Below are 20177 nucleotides of genomic sequence, written 5' to 3' on the forward strand. Positions count from 1 at the left end.
CTTATGACTGGAAGCTTGTACCCTTTGACCAACAACTCCCCATCCCCTAGCCCCTAGTAACCACAACTCTGCTTTCTGTCTGTGAGTTCTGCTTTTTTATATTCCACATATAAGTAAGGTGATGTAGTATTTGTCTTCCTTTGTCTAACTTCTTTCCCTTAATATCATGAACCTCATGCCCTCAAGGTCCATCCGTATTCCATTACACACACACACACACACACACACACACACACACACACACACACACACACACACATCTTCTTTATCCCATTCATCTGTTGATGGACTCTTAGATTGTGTCCATATCTTGGCTGTTGTGAATAATGCTGCAGTGAACATGGAGTGTGCACATGGAGTGTGTATCTCTTTGAGATCCTATTTTCATTTTCTTTGGATGTATACTCAGAAGATTACTGAATCACATGGTAGTTCAATTTTTAATTTTGGGGGGGAACCCCTGTACCATTTTCCATAGTGTGTGTACCAACTTATATTCACACCAGCACTGCACAAGGATTCCTTTTTCTCCAAGTCTTCACCAACGCTTATCTCTTATCTTTTTAATAATAGCCATTTGAAAAAGTGTAAGGTGATTGTGGTTTCGATTTGCATATTCCTGATGATTAGTGATGTTGAGCATTTTGGACGTGTTAGTCATTTCTATATATTCTTTGGAAAAATGTCTTTTCTCTGCCCATTTTTTAAAATTGGATAGTTTTTATGTGTGTGTGTTTACTATTGTATGAGTTCCTTATGTATTTTGGAAATTAACTTCTATTAGATATGTACACACATATATACATTTTCCTTATCACCCTCTCTGCTTTGTTATTTTTTTCCTGTAGAATTTTCTGTTTTCTAACATACTAGGTTTTTACTTTATTTGTCTTTCTTCGAAGTTCTTTCAGAGATTTTTTCCCCCCTTTGGTTTAGTTTGTTCACTACTGTATCTTTAATACCTAGAATGATACTTGGTGCATATTTAAGTGCTGAAGAAATAGTGTTGTGTGAGTGAATCATTATTACTCCAAAGAGGAAAGGAAAATAGTCTCTGCTTCTCAGAATTGTGTGGTTTCATAGGATAGAGCCTCTAAGATAAAACCAACATGTAAAGTGTTTAGCCTGACATGCTGGCCATGAAGTGCTCATTAATTGGTAGCTATTATTGAATGATAAGAAAAAACAATTAGACATTTCAGATAGAAATGACATGAATAAAAGAAAACTGCGTCACATTTTAGGGACTAGGGTAGATATTGTTTAGGAGCATACTGGAAGAAATAAGTTCAGAATTGTATTATGGAGGCCGAGGTTCCAAGGTTTGTTCTGTGTGTAATGAGGAGTTATTCAATATTTTTAAGGCAGAGGTGCTGTGATGAAAGTTGTAGGTTTGGAAGATGAGCCCATCAGAAGTCCTTGAGGTTGACTGGAGATCCTTCTGGTGTAGGCCTAAGTGGAAATTAATTAAACATTTAGCAAATTTATAAGTAATAAAACATTTGCAAAATTAAGTAATGCTCTAATTTTAATGACTTTGCAAGCTGGTAGTATATATTGATCTGGCTATGATAATGTATTTTGAATTATTTTGCAATTGCCAACTTTTAATATACTTTTCACATTAAGGCTTTGCTTTAATTTGTATTGGTAACTAACTTACTAAATATACTAATATAGGGCAAAGTATGTTTAGTCCAGCAAACATTGGTCAGCCACGAAAGACAACATTATCTCCTGCCCAGTTGGATCCTTTTTATACTCAAGGAGATTCTCTGACATCTGAAGATCACCTGGATGACACTTGGGTGACTGTGTTCGGGTAAGGTTCTGGATCATTTACCTTTAAAGAAAACAGCCCAAAATTTTATAATGAATATTATCAAACATAACATTTTTAAAAAATTGCACAGCAAACATATATACCCACTACCCAGATTCTATGGTTGTTAACATTTTGCTGAATTTATCTACCATTAACTTATCTTTTTTTTTGTGGTTCTTGGTAAGTTTCAGAGTAAATTGCAGACATTAGTACATATTATCTTGACATTTCAGCTTGTATTTATTTAATAGTTTCTCCAACATTTATCTGTTTCCCTCTTCTCAGATTATTTTCTCCTCAGCATATTTAATGCTGGATATTAAAGAAGGTTGCCATTTTAGACTTAGAAAGCTCTTTTCTCTTTGTGGTGGCTGTGTCTATGCTTGTATTGGACTTATTTTGAATTAACAAATTGAATTTTATTTGTGTATATTATATAGATACATACTGTATCTTAAGGTTGGTACTTTCTAGTTACAGAATATTGAATATTAATAGAAATTGTGCATGAAATCCTAGATGCATTTTGAATAGATTTTTTTATCTAAAAAAAATACTTTAAAGCATACTGCATCATTTACAGGTGAGGAAATTGAGGTATATAGACAGATTAAGTAATGGACTCAGAGGCTTACATCTAGTTATTAGCAAAGTTTCAGCAAAAACCCAGGTCTTTTATTCTCAGGCTGTTTTTGTTTATACTGTACTACATAAGGTTGATTTCTGAAAGTGTGATGTTATACTGTTACTAGACCTATTATATTTAGTTTTGGGAAAAAAATATAAAAACATGAACTTCTTGAAGGAAGAAGATGCACAATTAATATTAACGGACTTTATATACTCAATTTATTCTAATTTTTAAAATTTGAAAGAATATGTAAGAATATAGTGAAAAGTTTTCCTTTCCACTTTTTCCCCCAAGCTGCAGTTTTTCTCTCTTGTAAGGCAGTAATTGCCACCTGTTTTTTTGTGTAGCCTTCCAGAGAGCGTCTGTGTTACTAATTCTGTTTAGGTAATAAGCAGGGTTGTTGCTTTCCTTTATTCTCCAGAAAGTCCATGCTCAGACCTATATCCGTAGCAAATGGCCTGGCTTGTTTTTTTCTTTTTTCGTGTGTGTGTTTAAATTTTTGTATTCGCTCATGAAGTAAGTGGCTATATGTATTGAACATTTATGTACACTCTCAAGTCTGTTTTTCAGGTTCAGTAGTAATGGTGTCACTTTTAAGATTCTTTAGTAATTAGATAAATTACTTGGACTTCTGCTAATCCTTCCTTTGTGTGTGTGTGTGTGTGTGTGTGTGTGTGGGCACACCTATGGCATGCAGAAGTTCCCAGGCCAGGGATTGAACTCATGCCACAGCAGTAATAATGCTGGATCCTTAACCCACTGAGTCACAGGGAACTCTAGTCCTTTATTTTTAAGATGTATACTTTCCCAGCTATTTATTTTCTGTTGGTTTTATGGCTTAGTAAGCCTATATGTGAGTTTAATTGCAAGTATGGAAACATTTTCTTCTAAGGGATAAAATATTTTATTTTGATCACTTATAGGGAAGTACATCTAAAATATACTATATATATGTGTGTGTGTGTGTGTGTGTGTATATATATATATATATATATATTTGTTCTTCCTTTGATATTTTAACTTTTTCCTCCTGACTCAGAGTCATCATGAACTGTCATTTATTATTTTAGGGTAATTCTTTGACAGCTTATTGGAATGTTTCTGCTCAAAGTAGTCCTAGATTCTTAGAATTTTGTTTTATTTCTGAAGTACCTCCCTCACTTGCAACCGTTATTTCTTCCTTTCATTTTAATTTTTTTTAGTTCGGTTGGCACCCTGATTCATTTGGGGTTTTTCTTTGGGCTTCTAATCTTATTCCAAACTTAATGTAAAACGTAAAATAAATTACCAGCCCTGCATGCAGTGAGTGTTTTAGTCGTGTAGATTTTAATGTGTGGAGTTTCTCACTTATTTTTATAACTCACAGTTTTTTCTTTAGAGTTTTTTTTTTTTTTGGTCTTTTTGCCATTTCTTGGGCTGCTCCTGCGGCATATGGAGATTCCCAGGCTAGGGGTCCAGTCGGAGCTGTAGCTTGCCAGCCTACGCCAGAGTCACAGCAACACAGGATCCGAGCCGCGTCTGCGGCCTACACCACAGCTCACGGCAACGCCACATCCTTAACCCACTGAGCAAGGGCAGGGATCAAACTGCAACCTCATGGTTCCTAGTCGGATTCGTAACCACTTCGCCACGATGGGAACTCCTCTTTAGAGTTCTAATCCAAGTTCCAGGTAACGAAAGTTACTGGTTAAGGAAACTCCATATTTTCAAGTTGACGATAGCTTTATTATTTGGACTACGAAAGTTATATCTCATAACATTCAAACCATATAGAACTTTATAAAGAAGAAAGTGAAAGTACTTAGAATTTTCCTATACAGGAAATATGGCTATTAAAATCATCCTTTTCATTGTTTACTTACCATTGATATTGGTTCTGACTTTATTTTTGTTTCATGACTACATTTCTGAATTTTCAGGTAGTGATTTTTATATATACACACACATATAAATACAAACATATGTATTTTTTTCTTTTTGGGCCATGCTTGAGACATTTAGAAATTCCTAGGCCAGGGATCGAACCCTTGCCACAGCAGTGACCTGAGCCACAGCAGTTACAATGCTGGATCCATAGCCTTCTGTACCACCAGGGAACTCCCTTCAGTATATGTTAATAAGACTATATAATTTAAAATTCTTTCCCTTTTAATAACCATAGTATTATATCCAAATAATTCTCTCTCACTCTCTCTCTCTCACACACACGCCTGTGTGTGCACACACGCATAAAATAAGTTATTTACATAGCTGTGTCTTTTCTGATGGCCCTCTTTTCTAAGGGCTATCATGGCAATGAGAGTGGAATTTTAGAAATTTCAGAGGGAAATCGGGATGGAGAAAAATGGGTGACTCCAAACTAATTTTAACATATTTGCTTTTGGATGGTGGACAAATGATTAAATTTAGCTAATATAGGGGAAAACAGGATGAACAAAGGTCTCTTGTTAATGTACCAGACAGTTAAAGGGGATTTTATCTTGAAACCATTATAAGTATGGTAATTTCCATTATATTTATTATGGAAATTGGACATCTCTTTTTTTTTTTTTTTTTTTTCAGGTTTCCTCAGGCATCTGCTTCTTATATATTGTTACAATTTGCACAGTATGGGAATATCTTAAAACATGTGGTAAGGCTTAAAATTCTTCTCAGTTCAAAGATTTAGGGTGAGGAAAGATAAGCTGTGAATTGAGGGGAAACTTTGCTGTGAATGTTGTCTGTTTTTTCTCAACCTAAACATTTTCTTTTTAAAGTTTTCATAGAACGTGTCTATTGGAGTCTAGAAGGCTAGAAATTACATAGTATTTGATAAAAAGGAAAAAAGAAGATAAACAGGAGAGCAAAAGTTTTAGGCTTCCCCCCTTTTAAAAGTAGTTCACAGTTTCTTAGAAAAGATTATGCCAAGTATTATTTTACTGTTTTCCAATTTGAGCTGGATGTATTGGGGATAAAGGAAAAAGATGTTTCTGACTTAAAGTTCTTAGGGCTTTTTTAGCTTGTAGAGAGCTTTTTAAAACAATTATCTTACCTTGCATAACAAGTTATAAATAACAAATCTTTTTTCTTTTACTAGCAATTGACTTAACTCCTACACAAAATCAGACCGATAAATAGTTTTAAAACATTTGATAGCAAGTGTTGATAAGACCTTTTGTAAGAAACAGTTATCTTTTGAGAATTGCTTAACTTTCAGAGCATATTTGCCACTTATTCTTTATGTAAGAGAACTGAGAACTAGTTAGAGATTACTGAAATTGTTTAATAAGATTTTGTTTTTTTTTTTGCTTTTTAGGACCACACCTGTGGGGCAGTTCCCAGACTAGGGGTCAAATCGGAGCTGCAGCTGCCAGCCTATGCCACAGCCACAGCAACATGGGCTCCAAGCCTTGTCTATGCCTACATCACAGCTCATGGCAATGCTGGATCCTAAACCCACTGAGTGAGGCCAGGGATCGAACCTGCATCCTCATGGATACTAGTGGATTTGTTACTGCTGAGCCATGATGGGAACTCCTGATAAGATTTTTGTTGAATCTTAATATATAGCTTTTTTAAAATAGGGCATCATATAAAAAGTAGAAGCAGATTTATTTTCATATATTTCTGTTTTCTAATAGAACTCAAGTTTACATTTTATATACTTTATATTTTAATTTAAGAGAAAACTTCATTTTTGCAGATGTCAAACACAGGAAACTGGATGCATATTCGTTATCAATCTAAACTGCAGGCCCGGAAAGCCTTAAGCAAAGACGGGAGGATTTTTGGAGAGTCCATCATGATTGGTGTAAAACCATGTATAGATAAAGTAAGTTGTTGCTGGTGTAATGAAAATAGCTTACTATACATGAAGAACACAAATCTTTACATGAAGAACACAAATCTAAGTACTAATGTTGGTGGTTATGTCACTTTTCTTCACTGTGTTTCTTTTTCTTAGTTTTAAAAATGTGATGGATGATGTTATAGCACTCTGTTCTGGTAAGCCAAAGATAACTAGTCACAAGCTTTAGTATTTAGAGAAAGTAGATCCCAACCCCTTCATTCCACAGATAAGGAGACTGAGAGGACTTAGGTAATTTATCCAGATTTGTTAAAGATGAGACCTGCATTATAGATCTCTTTAATTCTTGACACATTCCCTTTGTGCAAAGCAACATCAGACTCTTTAAGCACTTTAAAGAAGTGGTGCTATTTCAGGATGAAGCATTTCATATGAGTGATAACTGAAGGTTAACTGTTAAAAGGCTGAGGCCTTTTATTACTCATTTTAAAGTATTTTAAAATCATTATATATTTATATACTTAAAAATAATACTGAATACGATGTAAACCTTTGTGGCTTGTAAAATCACAATCATTCTTTAAGTAAATATATGTGAACTTCTACTTACTAGTCACTGTGACTGGTGCTTGTGTATTTTCATTAGTGCACAAAGCAGTCATTGTTCCTGTTATCATCATATAAGATCACTGAGTAGTTCTCTAATTATTATATTGTGCTATAACAGGTATTTACGGAGGCTGGAGGAAAATTTGAGGTTACTGGGAGACTTACAGCTCCCATTCCCCTTAGTTACCCCAAGAATTCTCTTTTTCTTTCTCGCTAATTTTCCATGGTGTTTGTTATCAGATTCTTACTCTTGAGAATCTGTAGTTATCTTGGGGATATTTGAGGCCACTGAGGTGAGCTTTGTGGCTGAGCCTTAGATTTCATATACTAACTAAGAAGCATGTATTTTATTAAGCCTAAAATTATTCAAAAGGTTAATTAGATTAAATTATACTTTTAATAAAGCTTTCTTTAAATATAAGTAGTATGTAATAATGCATAATAATAATATGTATTATGTTAATAAATAGAGATGTTCTTTGTCTTTTTTTTCTCCAGAGTGTTATGGAAAACAGTGACAGGTGTGCTTTATCATCTCCATCTCTACCCTTTACACCACCAATCAAAACCTTAGGTACACCAACCCAACCTGGAAGTACTCCTAGGATTTCTACCATGAGACCTCTTGCTACAGCATACAAAGCTTCTACTAGTGACTATCAGGTATTTTAAGGATTGGATAAAAGAATATACTTTAAAGGCTTCAGTACATGGCTTGTTTAACCTTTTCATTGGATTGATTCTTTGCCATTAAATATTTCCTACTGAAGTTGATTGCCTTGTTGAAACCTATAAACTTTGTGTTTTATTTCTATTTTAAAAAGTAGAATTTGTGAGTTTTTTTTTTTTTTTTTTGCTTAGGGCAGCATTCATGGCATATGCAAATTCCCAGGCGAGGGGCTAAATTGGAGCTGCAGCTGCCAGCCTATACCACAATCACAGCAACACCAGATCCGAACCACATCTGCAAACTCTACCACAGCTCATGGCAACACCGGATCCCTAACCCACTGAGTGAGGCCAGGGATCAAACCTGCATCCTCATGGATACTAGTCGGATTCGTTTCTGCTGTGCCACAATGGGAACTCCTAAAAATTATAATTTTAGCCAATTGGAAATGTATCTTGAATTCTTTAAAAAATCTTTTGCCCTTTTTAAAAACTTTTTGAGAGTTATTTTAGTTTTTTTCTAAGTTAACGTTCACATACATAAAAAGTTTCCCTTGTGGACATCTCCGACATGAAGTCTGTTAAAAGTCTATTAAATTGATGACTAAATCTGATGGTGTCACAGATGAAGACCATAGGTTGGAAATAGCTTTGGTTATCAGAAGAAAACATTGACCAGTTCCCATTTCAAAACTTACAATTTCAAAAAAATTTAAAGACGTTCACATTATATTCATTGAAGAATGATAAAAGTATTACAGCTCTCATTCAGTGTGCTGTTGCCCCTACTTAATTAGCCAGGAGTTCTGAACTTGCCTAGCTTCAGTCCTCTGTCCTGAGATAGCAAACAAAATACTTGTGCCTTAGTAGGGCATTTTGACTTCCCCTGAAAGTTGCATATCATTCTAGAACTTTCTCTTTTTACCCCTTTAGCTATTCTATTTTTTTTGTTTGTTTTTTTATTATTATTTAAAAAAAATTTTTTAAGGGCCACACTTGTGGTATATGGAAATTCCCAGGCTAGGGGTAGAATCAGAGCTGCAACTGCTGGCATACGCGACAGCTACGGCAATGCTGGATCCATAACCCACTGAGCTAGGACAAGGGATCAGACCTGCATCTTCATGGATTTTAGTTGGGTTCATTACCACTGAGCCACAATGGGAACTCCTAAACGAATATTTTAAAGTTCTTGTCTCTGTTGATAAGCTTTTGTGTTTTGTGTTCAGTTTGGTAATTTAAGGAGCAGATGCAATTTGCTTTACCAAAGGAATACAGTTTTCCATTCTTAATAAGCATAAGGACATTCTAAGTCTATATTTTAATCTTAAAATATACAGATTAGTGCTAAAAATGCATTTAATGGCTCTTTTAGATTAGCCATTAACTCTAGAACTGACTATGACATTAAAGAGAGCATGACCTAATAGTTGTGTGTGTTTTTTCAATAGGTTATTTCTGACAGACAGACTCCAAAAAAAGATGAAAGTCTTGTATCCAAAGCAATGGAATACATGTTCGGCTGGTAGTGTAGAAGAGCTAAGAACTCACTGCAAAGGAGAAGGCTGCTACACTAGAACAGTTAGCAGGGTACTGCTGGGTTTCCTTCGGTTAGTTATATAACCATTCGTGGCAGTATTGTATAGCTGTCTCATACTTCATTTAGAAGCCTTTTTCTTTAAGGATACAGCATATTTGTAGCTCGCACTTTAAAAGATGCTTGAGATACATCTTAAAGAAACAAAATCCTTGTAAATAAGATTTGGTGTTTTCTATGATGTTGCATGCTTAAGTGCAAAAAACTCAGCATTGATTACTGTAAATTATATAGTTGAGTTTGTAGTGAGGCTTTGTAGTCTTCATGAGTTGGCGAGGTGATTTTCATGAAGGGTAACTACAGCTGCTTCTAACAAGACAAAAAGATTATAATTAACAATTTGAATTACAGTCTTTTAACTTAGATGGTATTTAATATTTTAATTATCCTTGTTTATATATGTCCTGTCTTGGATTGTCATCTTTCAGTCTTGTAAAGCCAAAAGAGTCTTTTTAAAGTTTCTTGGTAATAAACTTGTCAGTTATATGTATTGAGCAGTTTTTGAAAGAGTGATTTTTTTAAATTACTACAAAGAATTTGAAGTCTTTGCTGAAATAAAGAAAATATGTCATGAACCTCCATCTACCTGTAATCTAGCTTTAATAACCCTGTAAGCATCAAGATTTTGTCATACTTATTTCTTTTCTCCACCTTTGTTTAAAGCGTATCTCAGATGTGATTTTAATTTAAATATTTGAGGATACATAAAGAACATTTCCGCATATGATTATAATGTAATTATCACACTTGATAGAATTAATGATTTCTTAATTTCTAATATGCAGTCCTTTTAAAAATTTCCCAGTTGTTTCCAGAATTTATTTGGATTTCATGGTTGGTTTGAGTCACTTTTTGAGTCTAGATCTGCACAGTTTATGTGGTTTTGTCTTTGGAGTGTCATGAAGTTTAAATTACTTTCCCTGCTCTTTGCCATTGTTCAGTACACCATGGCTTGTTGGAGGAACCATGGAAATTGACTATAGAATGTCCCACAGACTGAATTTGATCGATTGCTTTTCTTGTTTAACTTGTTCTGTCATTTTGTCTCAAATCTTAGAAGTTAAATCTAGAGAAGATTAATTAAATTTTTGAGCAAGAGTACTTGGTAGTAGTATAGTGTACTTTATATTAAACCAGGAGGCATTTAATTCTGATTGTCCCACTTTTGGTGATCCTTTTTGGTGGGCATACAGGCATAAGTTGAAGACCATCATTCCGCATAAACATGTTACTTAATATTTTTAAAAGTATTGTCTGAATCAGTTATTTCATAAGATTTACAGAATGATGATTTTCTAAATTTGTCATTCGTGTCATATTTATTTATTAGCTGGAGTTCTTTCTTATGGAAGAACCTTGCCCCATCTACTAGGTCTATTTGGTTATCATGAATACATTCATACCAGGATGGCAGGATAAATATTTAATTCTTTCCTGTTATCAGTTTTCAGAGTAATTTTTTGTGCCCTGGCAACCTCCATTGGTATCCTGAGTTAAAGGTTTTTTTTCCCCTTTGTTATCACTATGCACTATGGCCTTTAAAAATCACCACCATCATCCATTATTATTATTTTCAAATTCATTGTTTTAACCACTTGCAGTCATTGCTCTTCTGTTCAGATTATCTTCCTTGGCCAGTGAGAACCATGTGAAGCTGGCACTTGTGTGAAAAAGCAGTTTTAATTGACATAACAGCTCACCATAGTACATGTATTAGGTAATCTGCATCTTTCTATATCTTATTTTGTTTGTTTTTTTAGAGCTGCACCTGCAGCATATGTAAGTTCCCAGCCACAGCCACAGCAATGCAGGATCCGAGCCACATCTGTGACCTACACCACAGCTCACAGCATTGCTGAATCCTTAACCCATTGAGTAAGGCTAGGGATCGAACCTGCATCCTCATGGATACTAGTCAGATTCTTAACACACTGAACCACAGTGGGAACTCCCTCTTTCTTTAATACATCTTTACATAAAGAATGGCTGAAATAACACATTGTATGAAAGGTTTTGATATCTTTTTTAATTTGTAGCAAACTACTGTTGAAGACTTGTTTAGTCCTCTGAGATAAAGTGATACTAAAGAATGTACTGGCAGGGATGGAAATCCATTTATCTTTACATATATAGAGTACTTTTCATCCAGAACTTTCATGTTACATTTAATGTCTTTTCCAACTTAAACTAGGATTCATATTTTATATCCTATTTCATTACATACAGAAATAATTACTTAAGGTAAGACTGGCTACTTTTCCCATTAGACTATTAGATTTACACATTTTTGTAAATGGGTTGTGGGTTTTTGTTTTTGAGAGGGCATTTTATTTCTGTAGATCTCTGTAGAGCATGAGGTTTGTTTTCTGTGTAAAAATATTTGTTTGCTATTTTTTTTTTTACCCAATATTATGTCATACCTGTCTTTGTCTTAATCACATCATTTATTTTAAAAGGGCCAGGGAATATACAAATGTATCAAACCAACACTTTGTACACCTCAAACTTATGCAATGCTAATGTCAGTTATATCTCAGTAAAAATACAATAAAACCAACAACCAAACCAAACCAAAAAGAGCCAGGAAAATCTGAGAAAGCAAAAGAAGTGGGAAATCTGTGAAGCTGGAAAAGTTACCCAAATCAAGCCTTTTTTTTTGAAGTTTAGAAAAGCTGATTTCACACAAAAATACATAATACATAATACATAACATAAAACTATAGTCATACAAAGATAAAAAAAGAGAATAAGGAACAAAATGTCCTGTAGACATTGAAAGCACACCAGAAAGGCATACACATAAAATAGATCAAAATTATGATCTATTATTTAAAAATAAGTTCTAAGAAGATTTGGAAATTATTCAAAATATGAATGCTAAAATTCAGAATTTGAAGGACTTGGGATAATACTAGAAATAAAGGAAGAAAATTCAGAAATGAAGGCTAAACTAGAATAAAGACGAAAGTGATGAACAACAGATAATTCCTTATAGAAAATAGAATATAAAAAGGATAATGGCTTTAGAAATCAGAAAAGATATAAAAAGGATTTGTGGAAAAATGACAAATTTTAGAGATTAAAAAAACATTGAACAAAACTATATAAAGAACACTTTGCTAAAAATGAGTATTTGGAGCTATATATTAAGGGAACATCTTGCCTACCTGAGAATATTATCCCAAATGTAAACTGGGTTTGGCTATCTAACAAAATCAGCAAGTGACTTAGAAAGGCAAGACTTGGGAGTTCCCGTCGTGGCGCAGTGGTTAACGAATCCGACTGGGAACCATGAGATTGCGGGTTTGGTCCCTGCCCTTGCTCAGTGGGTTAAGGATGTGGCGTTGCCGTGAGCTGTGGTGTAGGTCGCAGACGCGGCTTGGATCCTGCATTGCTGTGGCTCTGGCGTAGGCTGGCAGCTACAGCTCCGATTCGACCCCTAGCCCGGGAACCTCCATATGCCGCAGGAGCAGCCCAAGAAATGGCAAAAAGACAAAAACAAACAAAAAATACTATAGATCAATAGCCATTGTGAATATAGAAAAAAAAAAAAAGGCAAGACTTAAATATAGCACTGTGCCAGGAGAAAATAACACATTTAAGATAATTGTGGGGAAAAAATGTGAGATTTTATATTTAACAAAACTAATCTTTTTAGAAATTGAGGTAACAATGGTTTATAATACTCCTCAAGTTTCATGTCTGCAAACAACGTAATTTGACTTCTGTATACAACCATAGCATGCTCACCACCAAAAGCCTAGTTTTCATGCAGTTGACTCCATTTAACCCACTTTCCATTTCCCGTTCCCCATTTGCCTCTGATAACTACGGGTCTGTTCTCTGCAGCCATGTGTGTGTGTGTCTGTGATTGACAAAATTGATTTTTTTTTTTTTTTTTTTTTTTTTTTTTATCTTTTCTAGGGCCACTCCGACGGCATATGGAGGTTCCCAGGCTAGGGGTCTCATTGGAGCTGTAGCCACCGGCCTACGCCAGAGCCGCAGCAACCTGGGATCCGAGCCGCGTCTGCGACCTACACCACAGCGCATGGCAACGCCGGGTCCTTAACCCACTGAGCAAGGTCAGAGATCAACCCACAATCTCATGGTTCCTAGTCGGATTCATTAACCACTACGCCACGACAGGAACTCCAAAAAATTGATTTTTAAAATGAAAGTCCCTGCTCAGACAATATCAATATGCAAGAATTAGGAAATATGTTTCCTTTGAGTGCTTCCTGAGAAGTGGACTAGAGATTGTGCCCAGACAAGCAAAATAGCTAGAAAGATGTCATAAATTCTGGGGTGAAGAGTAACTTTGACATCACATCACTAGACTGAAGTGCCGACTATAATTTTTTTTTTTTTTTTGCCTTTGTCTTTTTAGGGCTGCACCCAAGGCATATGGAGTTTCCCAGGCTTGGGGTCGAATCGGAGCGGTAGCTGCTGGCCTATGCCAGAGCAACAGCAACTCAGGATCCAAGCTGCATCTGCAGCCTACACCACAGCTCAGGGCAATGCTGGATCCTTAACCCACTGAGCAAGGCCAGGGATCAAACCCACTTCCTGGTGGACCCTAGTTGGGTTCCTTAACAACTGAGCCATGATGGGAACTTCCTGACCAGAATTAATTGAATTATTTGAAGCTCAGTCCATGATAGATTTTCCCCTCATCACTGTCATTCAAGTCTGCTCTGAATCTAATGTGGCAGCAGTCAACTTTTGGCTTACGGCAGCATATCAAGCCAGTCTCTCTGCGTATCAAGCCTGGAGCTTTTAGCTTATGGTAGCGAATGCCAATGAAGTCATAGACTGTAAGTTGAGGTAGAGGTGTTAATGTCTTGGGGATAGATGTTGTGGGCTTCTGGACCACCTTGTGAAACTGTGAAGCTCCACCATGAGGAGCCTGTGGACTTCATTGTGACCTAATATGAAGGCACCATGGGTTATTACTATGCTGACCCAATCATAGGGGGCTTGGTGGATCTGACAATACCAACCTTATGATGGGCACCTTTGGTATGATGTAATTGATGATTATAGCACCTTTGCTATGATGTAATTGATGATTAGGTGGTAAGTCAGTTGTTCCAGTGCTCTCTCTCACTTGGCTGTACTAAAATCTTCTAAGTCACCTGAGAAATTAGTTGAAGCACTTTTCCATTGTGTTGCCTCCAAAGTCCAGAAGCCTTCCAAAAAGAGATACCAAGTGCTGGGCCTCTTTTAGTGGTAGGAGGAGCAAGGTGCAAAAATTTTGCATGCCCCAGACTGCTAGACACAGCTTCACCAATGTGCCAAACCTGGATTTTTGTGGTTTATCTCCCGACATCTGGCATGTGTGTGCTTTACCAGAATGTTCAGAGTATTTGCCACTTATTTATTGCAGGTTCAATGAACATGATGCCATCAGTGTAGTGGATCAGTACAATGTTCAAATGATCAAAAGTTTCTGGCTGAATATTGTGACCTGCCTACTGTGAGACAGATATGGGCTAAGGTTCTGTTTGTTAACTGGCTTCCTTATGACCCCACTCCCAACAGGATGCATGAGAACATTTTGGTTCATTAAGACCGTGTATCTAACAGCCCCTGGAAATATTGTGTTCCTCTCCAGTGCACTCTGAAAAATGAGGATGACTTGCTGTGGCATTGAAAGCTGGGAGAAACTAAGATATTTTTTATATCTTTTTGAATTTTCCTATTCACTCACATTGTCCTTTAAGTCTTTATTTCTTGTATTTATTTAGTATTGTGTTCTTTAAAGTTTAGTCTTTTTCTTTTTATGGAATATGGAATTTCCCACGTCAGGGGATCAGTGGGCACTGCAGCTGGGGCCTACACCACAGCCATGGCAACACTGGATCCCAGCCACATGTATGACCTATGCTGCAGTTTATGGCAACGCTGGATCCTTAACCTGCTGAGCCACAATCTCAACTCCAACTGAGAACTCCAGTCTTAATTTTAAAATGACTTTTTTCCTTTTTTTTTTTTGATTCTTATGAATTCTGTACTTCACTTCTTAGTTTTTCTAATTCTGTGATTTATGTTCTTTCATGCTTGTATCATTTTCTTGATGTCTTTTAGCTCAGTTTGAAATAAGGTAACAGGTTTGATCTTTTTAGGCTCAAGTTTTCCTGATATGTTTTCACTATTTGTGGGGATGTTCTCTTTTTTCTCATAATAAATTTATATGGGATTTGACCTTGATATTTTGTTCTTGCTTATTATTATTATTTCTTTTTTTGTCTTTTTAGGGCTGCACCTATGGCATATGGAGGTTCCCAGGCTAGGGATCGAATTGGAGCTGTAGCTGCTGGCCTACGCCATAGCCACAGCCACAGCAACATGGGATCCGAGCCGCGTCTTCGACTTACACCACAGCTCACAGCAATGCTGGATCTTTAACCCACTGAGCGGGGCCAGGGATGGAACCCTCGACCTCATGGTTCCTAGTCAGATTCGTTTCCACTTCGGCACAAGAACTTCAGTACCTGCTTATTTTTATATGAAATTAGTTTCTCTGAACTTTTAGCATGGAAGAAGTTCCTGGTTGCCTAGTTGGTTAAGGACCCAGCATGGTCACTTCTGTGGCTTGGGTTCGATCCCTGGCCCAGGAAGTCCTGTATGCTGTGGGTACAACCAAAAAATAAAAAATAAATAAAAAAAGAAAGAAGGCTTGGGACTTTGATTTTTTTTTTTTTTTTCTGGGACTCACAACAATTAGTGTTCCCTAACTCCCCCACTACTTTTTATTCTTGTTTACTAGAGTTTACCATATTCTTCCTTTAGTTTCACTGCCCTTTTTGATTCTCCAATCCCCATCTTTTCCCCCATGAAGAAAGAACAATAGAAGAATAGAAAAAAAATCCAAAACTTCCTTTGCATTGTGATTTTGAAACAAAGTTTAATTTTGAAATACATGTTTAATGGCAGGCACTCTGTTTACTTCTTCCTTTCTATTTGTAATACTGGATACTTTCATGTTACAATAGTAGGAGTGAGTTTCTCTTTCTCCAGTTTCCTGTGAATTGGTTGACAAATAGCTCTGTGATTTAGGGCATGAAGACACTCCTGTGAATTATAAAGTTAGCTTAAAGTATGAATACTCTTAAACTTCCAAATACTTACCCACATATTTTTTATCCCTATAACAAGTAGGGATACACCCTAGCATATGTGGTACAGACAGCATATGTAGGTCAGTTCAGACTGTTGGAATTTCTACTTGTAAAAAGCTGATCGAAGTTAAAGTTCTTTATGAGTTTGTAAGACTTTTGGATGTTAATGAAACAAAAGTGTAGTTATTGTGATTCAGATCTAGCTTTGGAAATTCACATCATGTTAGCAAATAAGTTGAATCAAAATTATTTTAACTTAAAAATTTTTAACTAGACCATTAAAAGATAATGATTTAAGGTGAAAATAATCCCTCTGATATAATTTTAAATTGCTTTCCAAAGTGGATTTCTATCTCTAATACTCATTTTCTTGACTCAGTCAATGTTCTTAAGTTAATTTCAGGAAACATTCATAAACTCTGCAATTCAGATTACTGTGGTACTAACTGGTTAATTAAAAGTAGTGGTTAAATTTACTGGAATCTTAGAATTTACTTTTTATAATGATTAAAAACATAGACTTTGGACTGAGACTTTTTAAGTCGTGTTTCTGTGTGCTAACTATGTAACCTTCATAAATTAACCATTTTTATGCGTCAGCTTCATCATTTATAAAAGGGTGATAATGATGGTATGTTCTTCATAGGATTGTTAGGATTAAATAAATGAATATATGCAAATCACTTAGAACAGTGCCTGGGATGCACTAGGTGTCCATTAAACATTACTAGTTAGTATGCTTGCTAATTAGCCTCATTAAAAAAGTGAGTATGGGAGTTCCTGCTGTGGCCCATGGGATCGGCAATGTCTTGGGAGTGCTGGAACATAAGTTCGATCCCTGGCTAGGAACAGTGGGTTAAGGATCCAGTGCTGGCCATAGCTGCTCTGGACCCAGGAACTCCGTATGCCACCAAAAAAAAAAAAAAAAAAGATCGTGATAGATTAAAGATGGCTTCAAATTTTTGGCATTCTTCCCCCTTGAGAGGCAGGATCCATTTCTTCTCCCCTCTGTATATATGTGTGTGTGTGTGTTTAACCAACGTAGTACAGGGGAAGTGATGCTATTCCAGAACTAGCCTGTAAGAAAGAGGACCAGCACACTTCCACTTTGGTCTCTTAAAGTCCTCATCTGTCAGGTAAGAAGACCCATTACCCTATGGGAGAGATATGGAAAGGGCCTAATATTACATGAAGTGAGAGAGGAACTTAGCTAAGTTGTCTGGTTGATCAAGGTACCCAGTGTGAGGGTGAAGCTGTCACAGACGCTTCATTCAACACAGTCCAGCTGCCAGCTCAGTATCACCAAGAGCCTATTCATATCATGTGGAACAGAATTACTGAGCCAAGACTTGCTTGAATTCCTGATTCACAAGATTGTGATATATTAAAAAAAAAAAAAGATGATGGTTTCAAGCTAGTGAGTTTTAGGGAGGTTGATTATGCAGCAATTGGAGCAGAAGATAACAGAATACATAAGTGTCTGGCCTAAAATCACATAGATATATACTGATAGCAGTTTGAGTACTAAAATATTGCCTGCCATATCAGTGAACAAATGGTGTTGCATCCATCAAGCCATTACATTATAGCTGTCCATTCAGTGAGCCCTGAGGGAACTCAGGATGGAGAAACATAACACCCACCACTGAATCATCAGACTTAGGCCACCCCTAACAGTGTACCTGAGGAAACTCAGGATGAGAAAACGTAGGATACTGGCCTCACATAGTTGAAGTGCACATCAAAGCAATGATTTTAGTGAGCCCAGACTCTTGCATCTTCTCATACATGTAAAAAGTACAAAATTCCTTAACTTGAGGTACTGGCTTTCTTTTATTAACAGTAATCTTTTGCTATTCCAGCTACCTGGTTTTGTTGCAAAAACTCATGTATCCTGGTTCCCCCTCTTTCCTCTTTGCAACAGTTTTCCCAGCTTTATCTGAGGTGCTGTTTCCTGGGCTTGAAATCCTAAGAATGTCTGCTAAATAAAATATAACTCTCAACTTCTAAGTGGTGCATTTTTTTCAGTTGACAAATTGGACAGAAAACCAGATAACTTTAGAATGCAGTGTTGTGGAATTATAGTGTATTTTCTTTAGTATTTAGGTTATTTGAATTTTTATTTTTTAAAATTTTCTGAATTAAAACAATGCCTTTATTGAAAGGCCAGTGCATCCCCTCACTGTCCTGGCAGAGCTGGCATTAGGCTCTGAGCATCCAGATGTCCTGTGGGTAGGAAATAGGGTCAGGGGTCAGAGGTCAGAGTCCAGAGCAGGTGGAAGAAGGCCCTGAGTGGCCTGGATTTCACCTCCCCACACCGAGAGTGAGCAGTGAGCTGAGGCCCCCGGTGGCTCCAGGAGCTGAATCTCACCCACTGCCACAGCCAGAGCCCCAGGTGATTTTCAACAATGCCAACCTCCCAACCACTGGTTACTTGACTTTTTAAGTCATTTAAATTTAAAATGCACTGGAGTTGAGAAGTGTTTTAAATAAATCTCCTGGGTTCCAATTCCAGCTCTAGAAATATCTACTGTGTAAAAGAATATTTGAAAAAGAAAGTATTAAAAATAGAGGAAATAAGGAGTTATTTTTGGCCCTATAAAGTTTATTAAAATTTTCAATATAAAGGTGTTATTACAACATAAATCAATGCACATTTTTAAATTGTGAATATTTAAATATCGTTCAAGTTTGCTGAATTATTCATGTATTTTGTTTGTAATAGCACTTATTGTCTAGGTTTGGGCTTAGGGAAATTCTTGGGACAGGAGGGCATCTCTGGCTTGGAGGACACATCCGCATGCTTTAGCTCCAAGTTTTTGCAGTCTGCGAGAAACCTCAGGGCACTGTGTGCTGGAGTAGGGACAAAACACTGGGAAGGGACTCAATTTTTTCCTGAGGTAGGTCAGTGAAACAGGTGTCTTTGGAGCCTTTAGGTCATGTCTTAAATTACCAGGGTTTTTTCTTGATTAATCAGTAGAGATATTTTATAAATTTAAGCCATCTGTCTCTTCCTGGTTGTTTCTTATAAGAAGCTATTAAGTCTTGCAGAAGTAGTTTTTGAAGCAGAATTTCAAATAGAATTTAAATAGTTATGTTTTTTAGTGTTAAAAACATCTTTCATGTTCCTAATCCTTTAGAAACATATTTAACTCAAACTGCAGGTATACCTCCATCTTGTGGTGACTGCCAGAAGTGTCTAAAATGAAAAGATTTTAGAGTCAGCTTTAAAAACAGAAGCTGGAAAATCTGAGATAAAAAGCCATTGCTGTATTTAAGCTTTTAGAGATAATGACAACTTCTTTTTTTGCATCTTTGTCTCTTTTTGCTTTATTTTGAGATTTGCTGATAGTCTTAGTGTACATCTTTTATCACAGAAGATCAAAAATACTTTTTAGAGGGAATGGACGGGTATAAATAAGTCGCTTTTTTCAAAGTTTTCTTTTGAGTGAGAATAAAAGACATTTTCATCTTGAAGAATTAAAATATGAAAACACTGAGTAATGTCATTGATTTAAAAAGGAGAAATTAGTGAGGATCAAGGAGATAACTCAGTATTTCAGATGGCTCTATGGCAGTTTACATGACCTACATCCACCAGTCAATATTTGGAAAACTTAGTTCAACAATCAATTCAAGGAGTTCCCATCGTGGGTCATGGCTCAGTTGCTAATGAACCCAACTAGTATCTAGGAGGACTCAGGTTCGATCCTGGCTTTGCTCAGTGGGTTAAGGATCTGGTGTTGCCGCGGGCTGTGGTGTAGGTGGCAGGCGTGGCTCGGATCCCATGTTGCTGTGGCTGTGGCTGTGGCTGTGTCGTAGGCCAGCAGCTATGGCTTCAATTCGACCCCTAGCCTGGGAACTTCCATATGCTATGGGTGTGGCCCTAAAAAAGACAAAAACAAACAAAACAAAACAAAACAAAAACCCCCAAACAA

General features: G+C 36.4%; 1 protein-coding gene and 1 non-coding gene across 2 annotated transcripts in view; one reads left to right on the forward strand and one right to left on the reverse strand.

The window, feature by feature from the left end:
- The window catches only part of NUP35 (nucleoporin 35), a 28520-nt gene extending 18912 nt beyond the window's left edge, over nt 1-9608 (forward strand). Inside the window, exons 5-9 of the mRNA XM_021074750.2 lie at nt 1681-1822; nt 5019-5088; nt 6139-6267; nt 7351-7515; nt 8973-9608. Of these exons, the coding sequence (XP_020930409.1) occupies nt 1681-1822; nt 5019-5088; nt 6139-6267; nt 7351-7515; nt 8973-9050 (584 nt within the window). The 3' untranslated portion in view covers nt 9051-9608. The remainder of the gene's footprint in view (nt 1-1680; nt 1823-5018; nt 5089-6138; nt 6268-7350; nt 7516-8972) is intronic.
- Nucleotides 9609-18524: 8916 nt separating this feature from the next.
- On the reverse strand, nt 18525-18650 carry LOC146396031 (small nucleolar RNA ACA64). The gene has a single exon (XR_014830654.1). It is a non-coding gene; the product is annotated as a small nucleolar RNA ACA64 (small nucleolar RNA).
- Nucleotides 18651-20177: the final 1527 nt, after the last annotated feature.

Source organism: Sus scrofa, chromosome 15, assembly GCF_054392235.1.
Source record: "Sus scrofa isolate SSC_HxYL_T2T_F1_AM1 chromosome 15, Sscrofa_HxYL_maternal_Yorkshire_Landrace_v2.0, whole genome shotgun sequence".
Lineage (NCBI taxonomy): Eukaryota > Metazoa > Chordata > Mammalia > Artiodactyla > Suidae > Sus > Sus scrofa.